At 35.7% G+C, this 24,340-nt stretch overlaps 1 protein-coding gene across 1 annotated transcript; it reads right to left on the minus strand.

The window, feature by feature from the left end:
- Nucleotides 1–539: 539 nt before the first annotated feature.
- Nucleotides 540–22,882, minus strand: LOC126967828 (uncharacterized). The gene is made up of 7 exons (XM_050812514.1): nt 22,680–22,882; nt 20,199–20,379; nt 17,682–17,826; nt 15,231–15,342; nt 14,384–14,565; nt 828–917; nt 540–599 (listed from the first exon to the last, which is right to left on the minus strand). Exons 1-5 carry the CDS (start codon nt 22,786–22,788, stop codon nt 14,387–14,389), a joined length of 726 nt encoding a protein of 241 aa, XP_050668471.1. The 5' UTR covers nt 22,789–22,882; the 3' UTR covers nt 540–599; nt 828–917; nt 14,384–14,386.
- Nucleotides 22,883–24,340: the final 1,458 nt, after the last annotated feature.

The following is a 24,340-nucleotide window of genomic DNA, read 5'->3' on the forward strand; positions in this document are numbered from 1 at the left end:
TTAATGTTACAAAAAATCCTGTTCCTTCCTTTTCCTTCAGTTGTCACGAAAATAATTGCACTATATTCATTTATACGATACCTTATAAAGGAGATATAACTTATAAATTTAGTGGTTACGAATATATGTGACTTTTTTATTTATTGGTGAGACTTCTTTTAATAAATACAAGTTTGATCAATATGTAACAAAACAGTTTCAGTGATACCTTCCGGCGCACCCCGCTTCGTCCGCACCTGTCAAGCCGCGCACTGCGAGCACAAATCCTCAGTATGAGACGGGACGTTATCGCGAACCCACTCCACTCACCCTGATGAACGACCTCCGAATGGTCCGAAACTAGTCGGTTTATTTTGTTATTTAGATAAGAACTTATGGCAAGATAAGGCACACAAATTGATGATGATTATAAATTAAAAACGAAACATTACGTTGAGCACGTTTATTACAAGTCTAATTACAAATTGCTGAGCCAATCATGGGGGTACTTCTAAATGTCGTGTGAGTGGACCTCACCAGATAGTGGTGCCGATGTATCCAGGAGCGACGAAGCGCCCGCCCCAAGCATCGTTCACGACAGTCGGACCAGCGACCACAGTCTGCAAAACGAAATAATACTATTATAATACTCCTGCTCTGAATAAGCCTGCGAATTGACGAGACAACTTGGTGGAGACGTTATTTATTTCACTTCCAATGCACTACAGTTTTCACAGCCGCATTGTCTTGAAAGCATTATTGGCTAATTATGCTATGAGCTCTGTGCCCCAGTATATTATATGTAATAGTTTTATATTATTTCCATGTACACTAAAAAACGCAATTACCCTTGGTCCTGTGCCAAAGTAGCCGGGGAAGGCAGTGATGAACTGAGGAGCAGCTGAGGCGAGAGCCATGCAGCAGAGGGCAAAGAATACCTGTGGATAAATTCATCTAATTAAAAAAATGCATGAGCTTCTAAACTGCATATGAAGTCCTGGTACATGTTGCTACAGACCGCTATGAAATACATTACTATAACCGCTACCATATTAATTTTCTTGTGTCTACAAAGTTATACGTCCTGCGCATGACGTCAGAATATATTAAGGTATACTCGCGTCATACATAAGACAATCTCTTCTTCAACTATAATCGCCTAGTACCAAAACACTATACACCTAATGCAAAAAGCATCTCTCTTTCTCATTTTCTCTCTCATTAAATCTTATGAATTTATGTCGTTTCGTATCTTTTTACTGTCGCTTTTTCGTTTCGTCGACTTTCAAATCACAACGATGGTAAAGAAGTTTTCACTTGAATAAAAAACAGCAAATATGATTTTTAAAGGATAGATTAGGAAACAATAGCATGCGATGTGGAGTCAAAAAAAGAGGTAGAGACAGTTATACAGAGCTAATATGCATGAGAATTGTGAAACAAAGAAACAAAAATAATTTATTCAATTAGGTCAAAATGACACATATGAATGTCAAAGATTTTACCAACCCTTCAGAAAAGTTGGGCGCTAATGACAAGAAGTGGCAAAAAACTCATTGCCACTCTTTTTAATCTATATTTACAGAGTCAGTATTTTACATTATATTTTAAGTAAGTTAAAAAAAGCAAAGCTAAATTAATCACTAATCATGAGAAAACTTAAAAGAGTAACGAATGCGGTAGATGGATCAATTCGCATACATTGTACATAAGTAAAACAGATATGATAACAGGTGATAATAAACATAAACAGATGATAATAATGAAATTATTCGAAAATAATTTTATCTAGGGTTAGACACCCAGGAGAAATGAGTGGAGAACGTTATGGATTATGGATAAATGCCCACCCTCCAAAAAGGTTTCTTCTTAAGGACCTAAACGAGCAAAACGTCGAAACGGGTGGCTGCTATAATAGTATTTTATGCACCAGTTGTATAATGAGGGTCAAATGCACGAGTGGCGTGGGTTGCGATGTGATCCACAGGCGAACATTACAAAGACGCCAAGATCGTTTTTTGACCCAGTTATACAACGTGTGGCATACAATATTTTTTCTACGACTAGGTAATTAAATAAAACAAAAATTAAACAAATATCACAAGTTTTAGAGTTGCTTAAATGGTAGTAAAATGTATTGTATAAACTCTACATACTTTTCTCTGGTGAGTGGTTTAATTGTTCCTTCAAGGAATGGCAAAGGTCCACCCATACAGCCAACGCGGAAAATTTTAAAATGACAAAATATACCTAGAACCATCTTGGCATACTTATATTAACACGTTCTTAATTACGTTGACATTAAAATGTTTTACTCTAATCATTTAAACATGTCAATATTTTGTTTGTAATATAGTATGTACTACGCATTTCTATGAACCTACCATAGATTTAGTTGTCTGTGGCACCAAAACAATTGTGCTTTTTAGGCCATAAAGTATACAATTTTCCAAAGACTCAATAAAGTATGTACTTATATTACTAATCGTGTCTATATAAATGACAGATGAAAGTAGAGGAGTACAAAAAAGTATTTAATATTAACCATCAACACGTTTAGAAAGAAAATAAAAACAAAATAATGATTTGACATTAATACATACGAGGAATTTCATGTTGGTGGGTGGTGGTTAGTGTAGATCTCACAAGAACTGCTTCAAAGCCTTCTAAGTGCAAACTATACTGATCTACGGAAGACACGAGCTTTATATAGAAGCCCTGAAGGTCACCAGGTCCTGCAAAACCCTTGGAGCCAGCTAAGGTTAACTGTACGTTCAGTAAAAGATTGTCTTCGAGGAAAAATATAACTAGCGCTCCAGTTTTAAGATATGATTAGATAGTTTATTTATGCGATACACCGAGAACAGATGTCAATTATTATTATAAGTTAGGTCACTAATATGGCCACGAAAATTTAATTTTCGTTATATTTTACATCAGCAGTTTTCTTCAAGCGATTTGTATGCACTAGTAGAGGCACTATTCTCTTATTATTATTCCACCTTAGGACCTTACTGTGATCTATATGACCTTGCTGGATTCCAAACTTACCAATACAATTCCAATAACCAATGTGTGCAAAGAACAATAAGTAGATTTAGTTATAAAATGTCAAAGGAATTAAAAAAGCTCAAAACAATGTAGCTTTTGAAATACACGGACTCAATGTTCTCTCAAAGAAAACATAAGGAGCATAAAATACAACTTTCGAATTTAGATAAATTTTGTAACAATCACAAGTTGGGCGATCAGTAGTGGAATGATTGGTTGGTTTTGGTACCCAAGGGGTCCAAAAAAGTAAATACTGGCTGGTAAAACTAGATTAACCTCATGTCAGCTATACATGTTGCCATATGGCAACGGCATGAGACCACCGTTTAGTACTCAGTTAGTTGTTTAGCACACAAGACATTAAGTAAGTACAGTATCTTTTGTTTTTCAGAGATGGAAGTCTTTTGTTTTTAGAAACGGAAGTATTTATATTTCTCGAATTTCTTTGGATCTACAAGACTCCAATCATTTCTTTCATTTCAATTCGACACACGTTTCGCATCTACACGAGGCATCCTCATGGGATGCTGACTCACCAAGTTCTTGCACATTGCCTGACACAGTTGAATGTAATTGATTAAAGACAAAACTCAGTGAAATTTATACTCAATTAAAATCACAAAATTTGGATAATTATGGATTTCCGCAAAATAACGACTAATTCAATAGATGGAGTTGGTAATGTTTATTGTGATCTAGATACAAAATTATGTTAATTACGTTCGGATGGAAAAATCATGGTCTCACAAAAAATACCCCAGCTTACATTGCTGAGAAATTTTTATAATTAAATATTTCTAGTTACAATTATTGTCAGTTTTGGAATCGGTGTCCTTCCGCCGCGACTCGCTCTCGCCTCTCCCCTCCTCACAACTCAAGCACATCTCACCTATAATTACATATGTATGTAGTTACAAACCTATCTTAGACGACACTGACTCCAAAAATTACAATAATCGTAACTAGAATTAGATTAATTAATTAGATTGTATACAAATACGCAATTATTTTATACTTTTTAGTGCATATTATATCTATTGTTTTGGAATGTTTTTGAAGTCGGTTGTTTTTTTGTTATTTTTATTTATTTTTAGTGAATCTGAATACACTAACAATTTGTCAAAATATGTGTAGATACGAGTATACTAAATTTTTCAATGCAGCAATGAACGTAAGCGCTTTGATTTTAGATAGTTAGAAATTCTGCCACAGATCGCACCCTTACTGTAAAGCGTTAAGGAGTCCCATTGATCATCATATTCGACTACGACAATTACTTGGCCATAACTATGTTATGGTAGATGACTTAAATATCCGGATACCATTAAAAAAGATTCGGCCGAGTATCGTTAATTTGCTCCTAAGAATTGAAGAGTTCCGTTACTTTGTCATGGATTCCGTAATCAGAACCTAACCAAACTATCTTTGAAGTATTAGTAGTAGTATCCTTTACAATAAAAAAAGAATCATCGAAATCGGTTGGCGCGATATTGAGATATTCGTAAATTTATCATCCACTTTGCTATACGTATGTATCAATGATATTATAGTATTAAAAGAGGTAGATATGTCACTAGCGCACCGAAAATCAATCGCCTAAATTGAGTCAATTGGTTCCTTTGGTCGTAGTCGCTCTCTCGATACGAAAACGGTACACACGCGTTTGTTGTTAACAGAATTGCTTACAATTTGATATAGGTACAACATTAAAATAACGTCTTGTGTTATGGGAAGATGCACTGATGATACGAAAGTAAAAAAAAATCATAGAATTACATACCACAGTTAAGAAATCATGAATTATAACATTTTATTTGATTTCATTATTTATCTAACAAAATAAATGTGTTGCCATGACAGCGCCGATCGCCGCCAAGCCGATCATAGATTAACGTACAGAAATGACAAAATATTGATGCTGTCTGTTGCGGGATGATCGAGGTAGAATATTTTAGGAAATGATGTAAAAAAGTCATTGTTGCAGTGAATGTAATATTTTTTAATAAACAAGTGCGTATATAGGTAGCTGAACTATCAAACTACTAAAACAAGTTTTAGGGTAGGTAGCGGATGTAGACAGTGAGTGCTATTTGTTTACGTAGGAGTTTTTTCAGTAACACTGTCCCTTTCAGTATATCCCTTGTTAACTGCAGAAGAATCAATGGATCATTTTCTTCTTCTCCCATTACCTTGTTGAAATAAACCCTCAACAAAAAGACATTAAAAAATAATATAAGATACAAAAAATAATAATTGTAATCTTAAAACTTTTTGGGAGCCGTTGTTAGTAAAATTATAAAAATGGAAGATACCTTTCGGTTTTGTTTTGGTGTCTGTATGTTTTTTATTATTTTATGTATAAATAATTGATATCATCAATGTGGCTATTATTATTTTTTATTATTTTTTTATTTATTTATTTATGATTCCTTACAGCTAACAAAATGAAAAGAGTATATTAAAAATTATACAGAATAGATACGCCAATTAAAAGGAATACTATTAACAGTACAATAAGTATGTGACAAAGTAGTTTAAGACAAAAACGAAAAATACTAGAAAAACTTACAAGAAAAAATTACATAGAAAGAAAAGAAGAAATCGTATCCATATTGAGTAACTGAAACGGTGAGTAGGTTATGTGGTGTGAGTAATGTGAGTGAATGTGAGTAGTGTGAGTGAATGTGATTGGTGTGAGTGAATGTGATTGGTGTGAGTGAATGTGAGTGGTGTGAGTGAATGTGAGTGTTCGAATATAATGTTTAAATTACGATGTGAGACTAATAATTTATCCTGAATATACTGATGATTAACTCCTGCAATTTAAACAGTTTAATATCAGTTTTATGAACCTCAGACGTGATAAGTTGAAAATGTCGACGGAAGAAAATTTCTTATTATATATGTCAGGAATTCGAAATAGAGGTGAATATTTAAGATACTTAGTAGAGGCAAAGGGAATGTTAAATAAATTAGTATGCCTAGTACGTAATGTTGGTACCTGGAATGATATTTTATTTAAGATATCTGGACAGTCAAATTTATTATGTAATATATCATAAAGGAGTAACATATCAATTACATCTCTTCTATCTTCCAAGGTATCGATTTTATGATAATTACAGGCTTCTTTGTAGTCTATAGGAATGAATTGAGATTTAAAATTCAATTTTTTTATAAATATCTTTTGTATTTTTTCAAGGCGGTCAATATAACATTGATATGTAGGCCTCCAGATAGGACTTGCGAATTCAAGGATGCTTCGCACGTAAGCATAATATAGCACTTTTAGGCACAAGATGTCATTGAAAGGTTCGCAAGTGCGAAGAATAAACCCTAGATTTTTATAAGCCTTCTGTGTTATTATTTCGATGTGGTTATTATGGGTTAGTTTGCTATCATGGATCACACCTAAATCCCTTATTTGAGTAATTTTTGGAATAATTTCGTTATTTAAAGTATAATCAAATTTTATGTTATTATGCTTTCGTGAAAATGTAATAATTTGACATTTAGCAATATTAACTGTTATTTTATTTATTTTATAATATTGTGACAGTCTATTTAAGTCATCTTGTAACATAAAGCAATCGTCTATTTGTGAAATCTTTTTATAAATCTTTTTGTCGTCAGCATACAGCAAGAAGTTTGAACTAGCAAAACAATTACTGATGTCATATAAATATATATTGTATAACAAAGGACCCAGGTGCGATCCCTGAGGTACACCAGAAGTCACCTCAACAAAGTCTGATCTAAAACCACCGAGGACGACGGCCTGACAGCGATTTCTTATATACGATTCTGTCCATCTAAGAAGGTTCCCTCTGATTCCAACTGCGTAAAGCTTCTTTAATAGTATACTGTGGTTGACTCTATCAAAAGCCTTTTCAAAATCTGTGTATATTACATCTATTTGTGATCTATCATTCATGTCGCACTTAACGGTATGAGTGAACTCAAGCAAGTTAGTAAGGACACTACGAGATTTAATAAAACCGTGTTGGTTGATAGGGATGCATTGTAGGCAATTTCTATAAATATGATCATATACAATTTTTTCTAACATTTTACCAAATATATTCAAAATGGAGATACCTCTATAGTTACTAATATTTGTTTTTGATTCCTTTTTATGTATTGGTACTATTCGGGCTTCCTTCCAACATCTAGGGAAGGTCCCTTCATTAATGGAGCGCTTAAAGAGTGTTAGTAGCGGAGGTAATAGGCCCGATTCACATTTCTTTATAAAAATAGCTGGTATACCGTCAGTACCGGCGCCCTTTCGGATATCCAATTTACTAAACAACCTCCTAAGTATTCTTTCATCGATCTCAATTGTGTGAAGATTTTCGGAAATATTTGATTCCTCGTTCAGGGTCTCATCATTTAGGTCACTAGGTTGGAATACACTTTGAAAGTATTCATTAAATGCATTGCAGATATCATGTCCATTCGTAAGTAAACTACTTCCGTAGTACATGTTGTGAGGAATACCAGAATCAGTGCGTTTATTTTTAATAAATTTCCAGAATTCTTTAGGCGAAGTTTTGATATTACTCTGACAACGATTCATATATTTTGTATATGATTCGATTTGCAACCTCTTTACTCGGGCTCTCAGCAAGGAGAACATGGCATAGTCTCCTGGATTTTTAAACTTTTTCCACCTAGTGTGAACTTTGTACTTCTCTTTTATTGAATTAATTAGAGCTGGAGTATACCATTTCGGGTATTGATGACGTGAGGAGATTTTTATAACAGGTATATGAGATTCTATGAGCGAATGAATAATTCTGTAAAAATTATCCACGGCCTCTTCAACGGAGCCATTTAGGATGTCGGACCAGTTTGTATTTTTTAATTTTAAATTTATCGTCTCATAGTTACCCTTAAAAAATTTCTTTATCACGCAAAAATGTGGTTGTAGGGCTTTCATAAAAAGGTCTTTTACGACGATAACCAGGGGACTATGAAAGTGGTCAATATTAGATATATTTGATAAGACAAGATCAAGAATGTTACCACAGCTATTTTTGTTGAAATTATATTGTTTTAATCCCATCAGATTGTAAGTATTTAGTAAACTCAATGCCGATTCTAATAATTCTGAGTTACAGTATTTTGTAATGCTGTAACTATTATCATTACCATACCATGAAATGAAAGAAAAATTAAAATCTCCTATTATAAGAAAATTATCATTCGAATGTTTATCGTAAAATGATATTAGGGTCTTATTAAAGTTACGTAATAAATTATTCGCATCCGAGTTAGGGGGGATGTATGCCGCTATAATATGTAAATCCTTGTCACTACGTAGCGAGCGATTGCTTAAATATATACCCTTCGGAATAGTTAGCCATATACATTCTACTTGCTCGCAGTTTGAGTCCTGTGAAATAAACGCAGCAAGTAATTTCTTAATACATATCAAAACGCCCCCGCCCCTTCTCTTGTGTTTCCTGTCAAATCTGAATACATCATAACGAGTGTCACATATTTCCGTGTTTAAAATTCCATCACATAGCCAACTTTCTGTTAAAATTATTATATCATAATTGCTTGTTTCTATATTATTATAAAGTGAGTGTAATTTCGTGCGTAACCCGCGAGTATTTTGATAATAAATTTTGAGATTATTTAAATCCATCATAAAGAAACCTAATTATTAAGAAGTAAAAATATTTAAAATATAAGGAAATGTCAAAAAGAACACGGTTACGCAATATAATGTAAATACAATTACATAATTTCTAATATAAAAATTTGTTGCAATAAAAAGCAATTGATAACTTATTAAATGCATAACATGGCTAAAAACAATAACAGATAAGAGGGTAGATATAAAATCATTTACTAAAAATTGTACGGCAGTGATGTGAGTACTGAGTGTCAGAGGTTTTAAACAATTTAAGTTTTTGTTTCTTAAGATTAATAATAATGTGTAAGTGTGAATGAATATAATTAGTTTGATTTTTTTTGAGTGGTAAAAGTGTGTGTGATGAATATGTGTGTGTGTGATGAATATACGTATTTCTGGTACAATGAACTCTAATAATAAAAAATGGTAACTGAGCATTAAACCTGCGAAGTGTCTAAAAAATCGTTCAATTCCTCTTCTGACCTGATCGCCTTGGGTGGACATTTTTCATTGCGACGTAAATAAATTACGCAGTTCTTCACCCAAACAAATTTGATATTACGTTCCTTAGCTCTTAGTTTGCACTTATTAAGGAGCATCTTATTAGCAACTGTGAGGTGTTCGTTGATGAAGATTTTCATGGAATTGTCATCAAAGCCAAGATCACGTGAGGTTATCCCTTTTTGTTTATTATGCTTTTTGAAGTTAGCTAGGAGTTCATCTTTACCTCTCTTATCCTTAAGTTTAGCCACAATTTTCCTTGGGTGTCCTTGTTTCTGACGAATTGAGTGAACTCTTGTTATAAATTCAATGTCGTCTCTTCTAAGGTCGGAACCAATAGCCGTAGCTAAGAGAAGAAGTAATTCAACCAAATTTTCTTTCGATTTCTCCGGTATGCCAACTAACTCAATATTTAAGAAGCGGGATTTTTGCTGCTCGCGTTTGTTTTCTAAATCAAATGCAGCAATATTTTTTTGAAGATTAGAGATAGCAGCATCTTTCTTCGCAAGTTCAGTATCATAACTTTTTAATCTATTCTCGACGTTGAGAATCTGTGACTTAACCCGGTCGAGTTCTTGACTTAGAGATTCAACAACAGAGAGTTTTGTATCAATATCTGCCAGCCTCGTGTTAATATCTTCAATTACACTCGTATTTATCTTTGAGGTTAGTTCGTACATTTCATTGCGTAATTTTTCGACATGTTCTGGGAGTGAAGTGAGAGGGGACAGCATATTCTCAATTCTGGTTAGTTGCACCTGGTATGAAGCGTCCTCCGGAATTAGATTCTTGGAAGCAGAGCTCGTTTGGATAGGACTCTTTCTACATTCAGGACAAATCCACGAGCCCTGTCTTTCAAATCCCAGTCTCCGCCACCCAACTTCCGATAAGCTAACACAGTGGAAGTGATAGGTTAATCGGCAACCCGAACACGAGGCCCCATCCAGAACTTTTTCATTGCAACGCTTGCATAAATCTTCCATGCCGAAGGTTGTCAACGCCGGTGCTCAGGAATGTATTGATACGGAACTGGTTATTAATCGCGTCACTTTGTACTGCAGTAGGCAGCGGTATGCGTAGAAATAGAAGTCACCACAACACAGAAAACTATAACACTCAATCAGATTTCTATACTATTATTATATCAAAGAAATATCAGCACTACTTAAAAAACTATAACGTTAAGACTTAATAAAAACCTACTAATACTATTATTATATACAAAAGTAAAATATTGTTTGACGAACACGTCTTTGTCACATCGAGTTCGGATCGAGACTGCTATATATTATAATCAATATTAAATTATTTTTTTATAAAATCAATGACACATTATCTACCTAATTTCAATGCAGTTTTACTACTTTATAGCTTTTACTACATGAACTCATGAATGAATCGTAATTGATAGCTGATGAATTAACTGTATTTTCTTTATACAAATACGAAGCAATTAGCAAATTAGAGTTATCTCTTTCGCTTGCGATAATTGCATTTACTATCCTTCTTTGACGTGTAATTGTAATGTAGTGTGCTATTGCAATGTTAAATTATTCATGTGTGCGTTAGTGTATCATTTTCAAACACCGAATGTTGTCTACGTAACCTATCTATACTTTTAAATATCATTGCGTATGTATAGCAAATTTAAGACTTTTATGGTTTTCTCATGGATGCCATTGTCAGATCTGGACCAAATGGGAAGCACCAGCTTTCAAATAAAAAAATAATTATCAAATTCGGTTCACCCAGTCGAAAGTTTTGAAGTAACAAACATAAAAAAACCGACGAATTGAGAACCTCCTCCTTTTTTGAAGTCAGCTAAAAATATTTTTGCCCAAATATCTCTCGAGCCTATTTATTTTTATGGTCATAAAAGGCCATAAACGCCCATGAGTATAACTCATTTAAATATTATTGTAACTTTTGTACTTCATTCTGACTTGCACTAAATAACTTAGAAAGTTTTACAGTGAATAAAGATTTTTTGAATTTGAATTTGTTTACTTACCAACCCACAATCACCCTATCCCACCATACACCTACCAAGATATACCTACCAGTTAAAGTCACACACAACAAAATTTACAACGAAGTCAAAAAGTGATCATAAATTCATTGTAAAAGTGTTCAACTCGCGTTCACATTGACATAAATATCATGGTTTACAAGACAACTAGATCTCAATGCAAGCGTCCTATAACTTATTAACATAGTTGTCCTGCGTAACAAAATGCTAATCAATAATTGTTATTATTTCCCTGTTGAGACAAATACATAACAATGTGCTGTCGTTGTTATGCAGGTTTCTTGCTTTACTGGTTCCCTGGTACTTCATTAATAGACAATAGATTATAAAGTGGTCGTGCGTTGTTACGAGATTCATAACATACATTACACGTTTATTAGATGTATTGAATTTTTGGAATTTTCCAATAGTGCCTATATACCTTGAACAAACAAAGTATAATAAAGCTATTATTTACCAAAATATCAACCCCCTTATTCATAATGGTCCGCTTACTTTAAACAGCCGCTTAGGAGTGTTTTTTCTCATTCTGACTTAGTTCAATAGAAGAAGACAGAGTGAGAATTAGCAATGCTTTAAGTTAGCAGACTATTATGAATAAGGGGGCAAGTCTCTATAAGAAGTTTTCATGACCCTTGCGTGTCCGGACAGGAAAATGGGAATAATAAGTAACATTTCAAGATATCTAAGCCCATACAGTCCGTCAGATAAGTTAAGCTGTTAAGTAGGGTAGCCAATTGTACCTACTCTAATTACCGTATACTGAATGTACTCTATAATCTATTACAATTATAAAGTACGCAAAAATACTCTATTTACATATCTCCTGGCGAGCTAAGCTGCCACACCGCGCGTGGCGCCCTTGCCAACCTAGGTGTGAGAAAGAGACGGAATAGATGGACCGTGAAACCGATTTGAGACAATTTAGTGTCCATTAGTCTCCTGTCAAATTGGACTGTATTTTAACGGATATTAGATAAATATATTTCAGCTACTTTCATAGTGTCATGTCTTATGTAATTATATTGTGGGGTAGGGCTGCAGATATTGAAAACATATTTGTGATGCAGAAAAGAGCAATTCGAGCAGTGTATAAAATGCGTTCAAGGGATTCATTGAGAGAAAAGTTTAGTGAAATAAATATTATGACAGTACACTGCCAGTACATATACGAGAACCTCCTATACGCCCATAAAAATATAAGCCAATTTAAAAAAAATTGTGAAGTACACAGTGTCAATACTCGAAACAAACATAAACTCGCAATTCCATCTACTAGGCTCCGTAAAATTGCTAAATCTTTTAAAGTGGATTGTGTTGTATTTTATAATAAACTCCCAAATGAAATTAGAATGTTACCTATTAAAAAATTTAAATGTATCGTAAAAAATAAATTAACATCTAAGGCCTACTATAGCGTGAAAGATTATTTGAATGATAAAGATAGTTGGAATTAATGTTCTAAATTTTGTTAATGAATATTGTTATACTCATTTGAATGCTATTGTAACTTTTGTACTTCATCTTGACTTGCACTAAATAACTTATAAAGTTTTACAGTGAATAAAGATTTTTTGACTTTGACTTTGACTATAGTGTTATGTGTTAGATTGTGTTGTTATCACACCACAACATTTCACAGTTAAATACTGATTATTCTATTCTGCTTTCCTGGTGCTTATTTTCGTAAAACAAATTCAATAAAATATTACATTTTGTATACGCAATAAACACTCTTATTTCCTAAAGATTAATTAAAAAAAACATGTGTTAGAAAATAAAATATTGCATACTTGAATATATCGCCGTTTATCAATATTTGTAATAGATATTATCTAAAAGCAAAATACTACACACTTCACTAGCTCACTAACTCATCTGTAAAACTAACACACATGAACATTTTAAATTAAGTCTTACGGTGACGAGGAGAGTGTTCGTCTATTACGCTATTATACTAAGTCTATGTTCTAAACATAACAAGAATCAGCCGGGTCAAAATATAATGTCAAAGTGACAAATTGTTTGAGAAAAAAAAACGTTTAGGTATATAAAACAAAAACACGATACCCTTTTTTATTTATCTGTACTCTTTATAGGTATAAATACTTACTAATATTACTGAATAAATTTTATAATTTTTATTTATTTATCCACTATGAAATGAAGCATAGTCTATTTCATTCAGTAATAGTTGGCAGCTCTAGACACGCCCGACTAAGCCGCCCGTTTACATTGGTGTACATAATTGTGCATTAATATTGTTCATTATTTCATTAAATGGTTATACATGTTAGGTTCTTTTACTTTGTAATACTTATTTATTAATTAGATAGATATATACACTTAATCGCATAATATAATGTAGTATTTGTTCCATTTTGATACAGCTTACCAGTGTCGAAAGAAACACTTAAATGACGCGCGCCTGTTCAATGACCAACAAACACATAGCCCAAAGAATCTTCAGGAATATCTTCGTGGAGATTGTACAAAATGTTGCTACATTGTAATTAGTATGATAAAATAATATAAAAATTTAAATTCACTTTGATGACATTTCTTCGTTGACCCCTCACAGAAATATGTAATTTTTCGTATTATTATGTAGTATTTTCTTTGATTACCGCGAGAACCACTATATAAAGGATTAAAACGCATGTTGCGCAGTACTTCTGAGAATGTGCTCTGAAAAGGTCACGAAGTCTATTTAACTAAAATAATAATAATAAATACTTTTACACAAAACACTAATGTCAAAACACAGTTAAAATTACACGCGTTTTAATCCTTTCGAAACTGGTTCATCCTATGCCACGTCAACCATTTACTCTTTATATATTTAACAGACTAAGATTCATTCGGATCCATTTTACTCTTCAGTTCAGCAAATAAGCTCTTCTTTCAGTATCAAGTCGCATTAATCCTACTAATAATGTTATGTGAAGGAGAAGAAGACGGAAGACGCAATGCTGGTAGGCCCGCCACAAGATGGACCGATGATCTAGTCAAGATCGCCGAAATACGTTCGACGAGGGCAGCGTAGGACCGATCGTCGTGGAGATATTTGGGGGAGGCCTTTGTCCAGCAGTAGACGTCTTCCGGCTGATATGATGATGAATGTTACGTTGCATTAATCAATAAGTTAATTATTATCGTTACCCCTATGCCATGCATACCTGTTAGCATATGAGCGGTTTCTCAGTGTCGAGTCGCATGTGCTCATCACTGCCCGACTCCCGGGGCTCGAGGGCATCGGCGCGGTAGACGGCGTTCTCAATCCAAACAGCGATACGGTCGGATATCGCCACCATAAACCGGGCGAGGCGACCCGGGTCCGTTCGTGTCGGCTTCGGCTCTCCTGAAACACTCACGACTTTAAGCGCTCGCAAGGAAACAGCCCCTTAGGAGTACCGTCCGTACTTACAAAAGAAAAGCAAGCACCCTCAGCTTGCTGTATTTTTTATGAAAATGAGGAAAGAGACGAGCACGAAGTTCAGCTGATGGGAAACATAGAAAAGTCCCAGGCCCAAGGGCGTTGTAAAAGGCGACTTTTTGACGTCATTTACCTGTCGGAGGCTCCTTTGCCGACTAGATTATGGGTACCACAATGGTGCCTATTTCTGCCGTGAAGCAGTAATGTTTAAGCATCATTGCGTTTCGGTCTGAAGGGCCCGTAGCTAGTGAAATTACTGGGCAAATTAGACTTGACAACTTATGTCTCAAGGTGACGAGCGCAGTTGTAGTGCCACTCAGATTTTTCGGGTTTTTCAAGAATCCTGAGCGACAGTGCATTGTAAACTGCATAATAAACACGTAGGTCGAAATTCGCTTGACCATGTATTTTCACCACGAACATGTGAATGAAAATGAACACCACGGAGACCCGTACGCTCGTTTGTCCTACTTTTCTATAAAAAAAAAGATCTATGGCTCAGCAGTTATGCTATAGGATTATAATATGCACGGTAGGGTATTAGAGGCTATTTCCTCACTAGAAGTACATTTAGTTGTACTTGTACTAACCCAGTATCTCGGCAACTCTCTCCAGGACTACATCGGCGATACTTCTTAATCTGTTTGAAACAAGAATCTCTTTCTGCCCCTTCGCTATGTAATCACAGAGGCGGAACGCCACCTTGATTAAACATTGATATGTTAGTACCTAAATAATAATTATAATAGTAATTTTATAACATTTTGAAGTTCGAAGAAAATTGTTTCGGAATGTAATGGAAGTATAGCAGATTATGGCAATTAAAATATTTCACGCAGAAAACCGCATGAAGATGTATATATACGATATGTGTTTGCGTTTGCATGGCATGTGTTTCGTTGCATAATTAAGATACAATGTAAGGACTTACAGCCGTTCCCAATATTCAGTCTATCTCTTACTTGAGACAAAAATCGTAACTATCGTAGACTTTTCTGTTACAATAAACTTATCGACGGTAACTCACCTTATCCGTACACGCTGTCTGGCAATGGGACGACGTATAGCTTACCAGCGATAGAAATTTGTATGGAAATTGCAAATTTACGCGTCCCAATATAAGGCGATGAGAATGACTTATCGGGTATATTGGGACAGCTTCAGATTATTGACAGCTAATTACTGACAGTAGAAGGCAGTAATTTATCTCTATCTCTAGATAGTATATTGGGAACGGCCGTAAGTTTTTGTCAGTTTGAAACTACATAAAGACTAATACATTTAATATATAAAATTCTTGCGTCCCGGTGTTTATTACCAATCTCCTCCGAGACGCCTGAACCGATTTGTATGAAATGTTGTGTGCATCTATATCAATATCAGTTAGGTCTGAGAATCGGTCAACATCGATTTTTCATGCCCCTAAATGATAAGGGTCTAAATATTTTTTTACAAAATTTTTATTTTATTATGATTCAGCATTGAAAAATACACAAAACTTGAAATTTTCGCCCCTCTACGATCTATAACTATTTTTGTATCGCAATTATTTTATTATTCTGTTTGAAGCACACATCCGATCTAGAATCTAATCTAATCTAGAATTTAAATTTTTTAATGCTACTCGGTAACTTATTATAAACACGAACATAATTACATACACAACTTTTATTATATTTAGTAATTTTTGGAACATGATGTAGTACGCGAGTCTTTGTGCATCACTTCGGTTCCGCTGATTTAGATCATAAGCTGATTTAAACAATTCTTTATTTTTTTACAAACATGGTAACAATCCTAGTTTTTTAAATATGGGTTGACACATTGCAAGACATAAGGTTGAGATTCCCTTACTCCGGTAGGTACCTATCGAATTCTATGTTTCTTGCGAAAACTTGACGTTACCTCGTAAAAACACTCTAGAGGCTCTCCTTAATTTAATACAAGAAATTGGAGACTAGTAATCCCTGTGTAAAATACGTTGGCAGCTTACTTAAAAAAACAATGCGTTTGGCTAATCCAATGATGTAACAACACTCCTTTCACCTCTAAATTAAAGCCTGTTAGGAGTTATTACACAATATTAGATAATCTATACACGGATATCAGCAGGATAAAAGTGAGTTATAATTTACCCGCGTTTAATCCATAATCGCCATACGAAATTACGAACGATTGTGTCATCTATAAGCTAATACCTTCGAAAAAGATGACAAAACGTTTATTTTATTTGCACGGGAGTGGCTTGAGTACCAGTCGTCTGTTTTCATTCGCATTCAGAAAAATCAAATGTAAAAAACAGTACGTACAGTAGGGATACTAGTTTACGTTTTAGTTGTAAGTACCTATATGAATGTTCTTCATCACTATCATTATTTCAGCCAAAAGACGTCCACTGCTGGACAAAGGCCTCCCCCAAATATCGCCATGACGATCGGTCCTGTGCTGCCCTCATCCAACCAACTCCGGCGATCTTGACCAGATCGTCGGTCCATCTTGTGGGGGGCCTACCAACACTACGCCTTCCGGTACGTTGTCGCCATTCGAGGACCTTACTGCCCCAACGGCCATATATCCGCCGAGCTATGTACCCTGCCCACTACCACTTCAGTTTCGCAATCATTTGGGCTTTGTCGGTGACTTTGGTTCTCCTACGGATGTTGATGTGAATGTTCTTACCACATGTAATTAAAACATAACACTTTGGAGATGTATATGTTAAACTGACTTGAGCCAGTCAATTGAGCAACCCGCATATCCATCATCAGCTAACGTAATAATATTTCGCTCTTCTTCTAAGCAGAATAGCCCTGATTGCATGGATGGAGAATATGACTAAAAAATTAGAAGAAAACAAGAGTTTCTTAATTTTTTTGAATTCAGATCTTCAGTGCTGGAGATGATATAATATACAAGTGTTGCTTATTAGGCCATGAACTTATCATAGTAATAAATCGCCTCATCGATGAGGACCAATACAATAATAATAACCTATACTATAAGATAATAGGTCAATGTATATCATTTCATCATCGGTTTACCTGAGCGCTAAAGTTTACGAGCCATTTCTGTCGCTGTCGTAATTCCTTCATTTTATCCGCTTGTTCCTTCCGACTAACCATTCCACCCGGACCCGACCATTTCTTCGACGATTCGTTTAGTGCTTGAAAATATTGTTCAGTTTGCCTAAAAGCATTATGATAACTTTGAAATACAGCAGATTTACTAGCTGGATAGGATTGATGCTAGTGTGGCAGTTTTTTGCAGCGGCAAATTTAGTGACAAAATTTGGCCTTTTTTTCTTTATTTTTATGATAATAAGGGACGAGACGAGCAGGACGATCAGCTGTTGGTAAGTGATACGCAATGCCAGCGGCATAACACTGCGCTCGTCGCCTTGAGACATAAGTTGTCAAATCTCATTTGCCCAGTAATTTCACTAGCTACGGCGCCCTTCAGACCGAAACACAGTAATGCTTACACATTACTGCTACACGGCAGAAATAGGCGCCGTTGTGGTACCCATAATCTAGCCAGCATCCGGTGCAAAGGAGCCTCCCACTGGTACTTTAGGTTTCTAATATCAGATAGATTAGTCTTTTCGTTGATTTTCCACCTTCCTTTTGTACCTAGATACAATACAGGGTTATACGTAATTACGTTGAATTCAACGTATTGCCGATAGGAGCTGATAGGGGTATTACTACTAGGGAAACTATTTACGATAATTTTAACCCCCATAATGCATAATGCAAAAGTGAACCATTTTTGAGTTATCAGGTTTTTTAGCTTTATTCCAAAAAAGTCGAAAATGAAACATCAAAAATTTATTTAAAAAAATTATCAATTATTTCGTCTTTAATAAATAAAGGCGATTAAACATTGGTTATTGATCAATATTAAAACAAAAATTATCGGTCCAAGTTTAAAAATGCGAGACGAAATACGATATTATTTCAATATTATTATTATTCCATTCGCTGGTTTCTAGCTATCAATAGGAGTGCAATGGTTAACTTTTACTTTTTAGTAATCTACATCCGTAGTTGACATAAAACAAACCCTCGATACGTGGGTAACACTGAAAATGTTTAGAACTGGTCAGTTAGAAACATTGCTAATGAAAACTTTTTTTGAATTTCAATCAATTTTAGAACTCTTTGGTAACGTAGTATATTGTATTGATTTGTCATTTGTTTTTGTGAATTGGCGGCAAATCTAAAACTCTAGTTACACGTGAAAGTAAACCTAACGCGAGAAAATTTTCGGTTAATGATTTATTATGACAACGACAAAGCTATGATAGGCTGCGATTAGCATTTCTTAATGAAGCCACATCTCGTGCCACTATTTACAATAGGTTTAACGATTTTAAGCATGGACGTAGCAATCTCATTATGATCCGCGTGAAGGACGTCCTTTAACAGCGACTACTGAAGATAACATCAGTGCTGTGCGACAATGATAGAAGAAGATAAGAAATTGGCCTATCAACAGATACGGGCAAGCCTAGGCATTGGTATGAGGTATAAGTTCAAAAAATATCACACGAACATTTAGGCGTCAGGAAGCTTTGTACCAGATGGATTCCCCATACTTTAACCAACGACCAAAAACACCTTCGCATGGACTGATGTCGGCAAATGTTAGATACGTTCAACGGCGGTGACTCGAATGCTGTATTTGACATCGTCACAGGTGATGAAAGCTGGATATATTGCTCCGAACCCGAAACCAAAAGACAATCAACTCAGTGGGTGTTTCCTTTCGAAGATCGGCCAACTAGGGTAAAGAAAGGAAGAAGTCAATCGCTGTTTGCCTGTTGTCTTGGAAAAAATTCGACAGTAGCGCCCTCGAAGCAGGATCCTCCTTCACCACGACAATGCTTCAGCGCACTCCGCAAAACGGACTGTTGAATATTTGACTATGGCAGGTGTCGAGTTAAAGAGTCATCCGCCATACAGTCCTGATCTGGCGCCCTAAGATTTTATTTATTCCCAAGAACTAAAGATAAAATTCGAGGTATTCGCTTTACGAGCCCTGAAGATGCGGTGAAAGCGTACGAAAATGCCATAGCAGAGACCCCTAAGGAAGAATGGGCTCACTGCTGCGACGATGTGTAGAGGGGAACGGAGATTACTTCGAAAAACAATAAAAGTATTGGCAACTTTCTACATTAAGCCGTTTTTCATTTTCTAAACATTTTCAGTGTTACCTAGGTATACTAATGTGTTGAATCTATTTTTGAGTTATCTTGGAAGGTAGGAACATAACATTTTATCAAGTTTTCGTTTTCACTTCTAATATAGTCTCCACTACATCATACTATATATTATGATACTGGCGCTATTGTTATGCTGCCATATAACAACGAGGTCCACCTTATGGGAAGTGAGAAGATTTAAGTCGAGTGTGGGTACCAATCTACGTAATTACGCGGTATTTCATATTGATCAAAAATACTGCGGCAGATGGTAAGCATGATCACGTGTATTATATTGTCTCTATAACTGATCAGAAAAAAGACAACAACACACAATTTTTGCAAAAGTTCTTACTCGGGACTTAAGAAGTAATCTTCTTCCAGCGCACTCTTTATCTTGTCTCTTCTGCTAGGAGGCAGGACTGCACATTTCTCGTCCCACAACGAACGTAGACGCCTGGCGGTAGGGCGGGCCAACATCTGTACCCGCTCCAAATTACGCCGACTTCTTGCCGGTTTTCTTGAAGGTCCGTCTCCTAACAAAAATAATTATTATCGAACTATAATGTCACATAAATGATTTAATTTTATAGGTCGGTATGTCGTATCGTCCTGGAAACACCTGACAAAGCTGTTTTCAAAGTTAGTACGCGGAAGAAAACCTTGAAACCGCACTATGGTGGAACGCCACATATTCTCAAGTTGATATTTTACTCTAGTAATTGTGTTGTGGCTACTGAAAACAATGCCGACTCAATCTTGTACCTAGTCAGAAAAGCATTCTTCAAGATCACCAAGAAAAACTTTATAAAAATCTATAAGACTTATATCATACCAGTAGTATTAGGTATTACGGTATTAGGTAGAATCCATAATTCGTTAAGGATATAGAATGAAGAAGAAATGAAGAAAATGAAGAAGAATGAAGAAGGGAACTGAAAAAACATGAACAAAGACTCACAAAGCTTGGACTATACACACTCAAAAAAAGGCGAGAAAGTGATCTAATTGAAACATTCAAAATACTAAATAATTGTTATAATGTCCCAAATTTTGAGAGCATGTTTCCAAGAAGGATCAATCCTAAGCTAAGGGGATATGATATGAAGCTACAATATCAATTGGCATCGTCAAATCCATTAAAACACTTTTTGACCAACATATTTGTTCACATATAGAATAAATTGCCCAAAAATGTCGTTATGTCAAGATCTGTTAAAAGACTGGACAATCGTTTAGAAAATTCAAAGCACTTCCGCAAATAATATAGACGCATCAGTGAAAGCTGCTTAGTCTATTATAAATAACTAGCTGACCCGACAGACGTTCTGTTCATAATAAAAAAAAAACATGGAAATCCGTTCTTAGCTGACCTTTACTCAGTGAAAAGAATATTCCTACCAAATTTCAAGTCTTTAGCTCTAATGGTTCTAGAGATATCGTGATGAGTGACTATATACGTGGAAATCTCTTTTATATATATCGATAATAATATTTCTGGTGCGATGGTGGATTTGACGGCAAGCGTGTAAATAATTTTCAAACAGTTTTTCGGAATATTCCCGCGTGTTTAAAGGAGGTATACCGTTAAGCAGTCCCGTCCAACACTCGGCGATAGGGCTGTTCATATAGGGTTGCCACTTCTGAAATCTGGCAACCAGAACAAGAAGCATTGAAGCTTAAAACCTGGACTTGTCTACTGTATTTTTTAAGTTATTGAAAAAAAATAGTGTTAATGGTTGGAAATCAGCTTGTTATTTATTTTCAAACATTAAACACATTAAACTAAATTTAGTCTTTTTTTATGGAAAATGAGGATAAACGAGCGTACGGTTAAGTGATCAACCGCCCACATTCTCTTGCAACACCAGATGAATCACTTAGTGTTGCCGGCCTTTAAGGAAAGTGTACGCTCTTTTTTTTGAAGGTACCCCTGTCGTATCGTCCCGAAAATAGCTCATTCCACAGTAATACCTACGTGGAAGAAAGCTCCTTGAAAACAGGTGGAATTCGGCAGCAATAATCAAAATTGATTCCTTTAGAATTTTTTTGATGAAAAACTCTTTTAGGTGAAATAGCTCTTGGGAACACGCCCCGTGATAAATGCGGTAGAAGACACACAATGAAGCGACGGCTCTACCCAACGCCAAGTGATCCAGCCGTTCAAAGAGCACTGGGTCCCGGACAATTCTAGCTGCTCTGATCGAGCTCATACTCGGGTGCGCCAGACCAGAGATGACAGAAACACTCCATATGTAGCCGGACCAGCGCTTTGTAGAGCGCTAGAACTGGTCGGCTTGAAGCATTCTCGTGCTCTATTTCTTACGCCCAGCATCTTCCAAGCCAATTTAGCTTTGCCAGATGACCGTGGAATTCGCAATCGCTCGAGATTGCAACCCTCTGTTCACAGAGTACTGAATCCCGAAAATCGAGCAGATATACTTTTTACTCAGTCATATGGTTTCAGCTGATGGGGTGACTGGAATTGCACGTTATAGAGCGCTACAATGTGGACCAGCTTAAACTATTGTCTCGTTCTATTGTGTCAATTATAATTTAGCATTGCTTTCCATAGGAATGCGGTATTAGCAATCGATCGAAATTTCACTAGTATTATGAAAATAGGCGAAGCACAAAGAGAAATATTGTTATAAAACGGTGATAGGACGAATGGGGTTTTAGTAATTGACGCGCAAACTCGCCAGCAAAGCTCCTGTGATTTCTTTGGTATTGCAGAATGTGGGCGGCAATGATCGTGACAAATACGCTCGTTTGTTATCCTTATTTCATAAAATAAAACAGATGTACAATTTGAGTTCGTACGCTATATTCTCACCTGAATCGACATTCTTCATAATACGGACATTTTGTTCCGACGAAGTTGACACATCTGATTTCGACGGCTTATTCACGGCTTCAACGGATTTCCTTTTAGTCTTCGGCATTTTGTTTTATTAATTTTATGTATTGATTATAATTACACTGATAATTTCATTACGATGTGGCCGACAATATTTGGATTGATTCTATTTGTGTTTGACACTTGATTGACGGCGTTATACATTTTTTTGTAATTGGCCAACACAGCACTATGCTCCAAAAATTTACTTAAGCGGGGTTTTCACTGTCCGAGTGCACTCAGGTGTCTATTCGAACACTATTCGTGTGGTGTAAGCACGTCATACCAATGTACTCAGATAACTACTGACTACTGTTATACTATCTTACTCTTGCGATTGCAATTTATTTGGGTACCTACTGTAATAGCCCTTCCCAGAAAATTTACAATGGTGTCTTGACTGACAAATGGGCTTTGCTTCACATTGTTATTTGTTTCAAGAGTAGGTAGCCCTGCTGGTGTATAGAAAACAAAATGCAACTAAGATTCTTATATAAGTAGGTATTTATGTATATAATATAAGTATGGTACCGAAGTATGGTGGTGCTCTTCTTTTTTTATGAAAATAAGGGACAAGACGAGCAGGACGTCCAGCTGATGGTAATTGATACGCCCTGCCCATTACAATGCAGTGCCGTTCAGGATTCTTGAAAAACCCTAAAACTTCGGAATGGAACTACAACTGCGATCGTCACCTTGAGACATAAGATGTTAAGTCTCATTTGCCCAGTTATTTCACTAGCTACGGTGCCATTCAGACCGAAACACAGTAATGCTTACACATAACTGCTTCACGGCAGTAATAGGCGCCGTTGTGGTACCCTTGTACTGTTGTTGTGGTAATCTGGCCGGCATCCTGTGCAAAGGAGCCTCCCACTCCCCTTCTTACTTCTTCTTTAATATATAGGTCAGTAGTAGGTACCCAGTATAGGTAGGTAGGACCTATACACCGAAATACAAAATCAGCAAAAAAAATGTACAAATATAAAATGGCGGCTCAAATTTCAGACATCAATTGATGGTTCTGCGATAAGATAGTTAGGTAGCTGTTTTTCACGTAATTTCGTAACTGATAATTTTAGGTGTAGTGTGTCTTTAGTTATAATTAATGATGCTACAGTTGAAACGATCAACCCGCATTTAAATGCTCTAGATTCTAGAATCTAATCAGGTAGATATATGTATATGTTATTCCGACCTCCCAGAATGTTCTCAATCTTAAAAAAAATACGCTGTACACATAAAATAACCACACATCAGGGGCGTCGCTACCGCCGTATCAATTATACGGGGCCCCAGGGTTACGGGGGCTCCAGACGTGCGTAAGCAAAAATCAATAGTCTTAGAGCTTGCCAAAAAAGGCAAGGAGAGTGTATATTTAATTTGAATTGTTTGTATAAATTTTGGATAGAGTAATCGACAGATAATTATTATTTTTTGCTAACAATTTTTTTTTCCTTTGTGAGAAATCTTTACCCTTCAAAAGGGGCCCCAAAGGACATTTTTATACAGGGCCCCGCCAAGGCACGCTACGCCACTGCCACGCATAGCAAAATTTTAATAGCCTCCGACACCAAACACCTTCTAAGTAATATGGA

Source organism: Leptidea sinapis, chromosome 14 (assembly GCF_905404315.1).
Source record: "Leptidea sinapis chromosome 14, ilLepSina1.1, whole genome shotgun sequence".
In the NCBI taxonomy this organism is placed as follows: domain Eukaryota; kingdom Metazoa; phylum Arthropoda; class Insecta; order Lepidoptera; family Pieridae; genus Leptidea; species Leptidea sinapis.

Excerpts from the sequence above, each read along its gene's own strand:
- LOC126967828 (XM_050812514.1), bottom strand. The coding sequence starts at position 22,788 with ATGCCGAAGACTAAAAGGAAATCCGTTGAAGCCGTGAATAAGCCGTCG. Across the intron at positions 20,380-22,679 it reads TATGAAGAATGTCGATTCAG|GAGACGGACCTTCAAGAAAA; the intron begins GTGAGAATATAG and ends TATTTTTGTTAG. Across the intron at positions 15,343-17,681 it reads TCGTAAACTTTAGCGCTCAG|GTGGCGTTCCGCCTCTGTGA; the intron begins GTAAACCGATGA and ends TGTTTAATCAAG.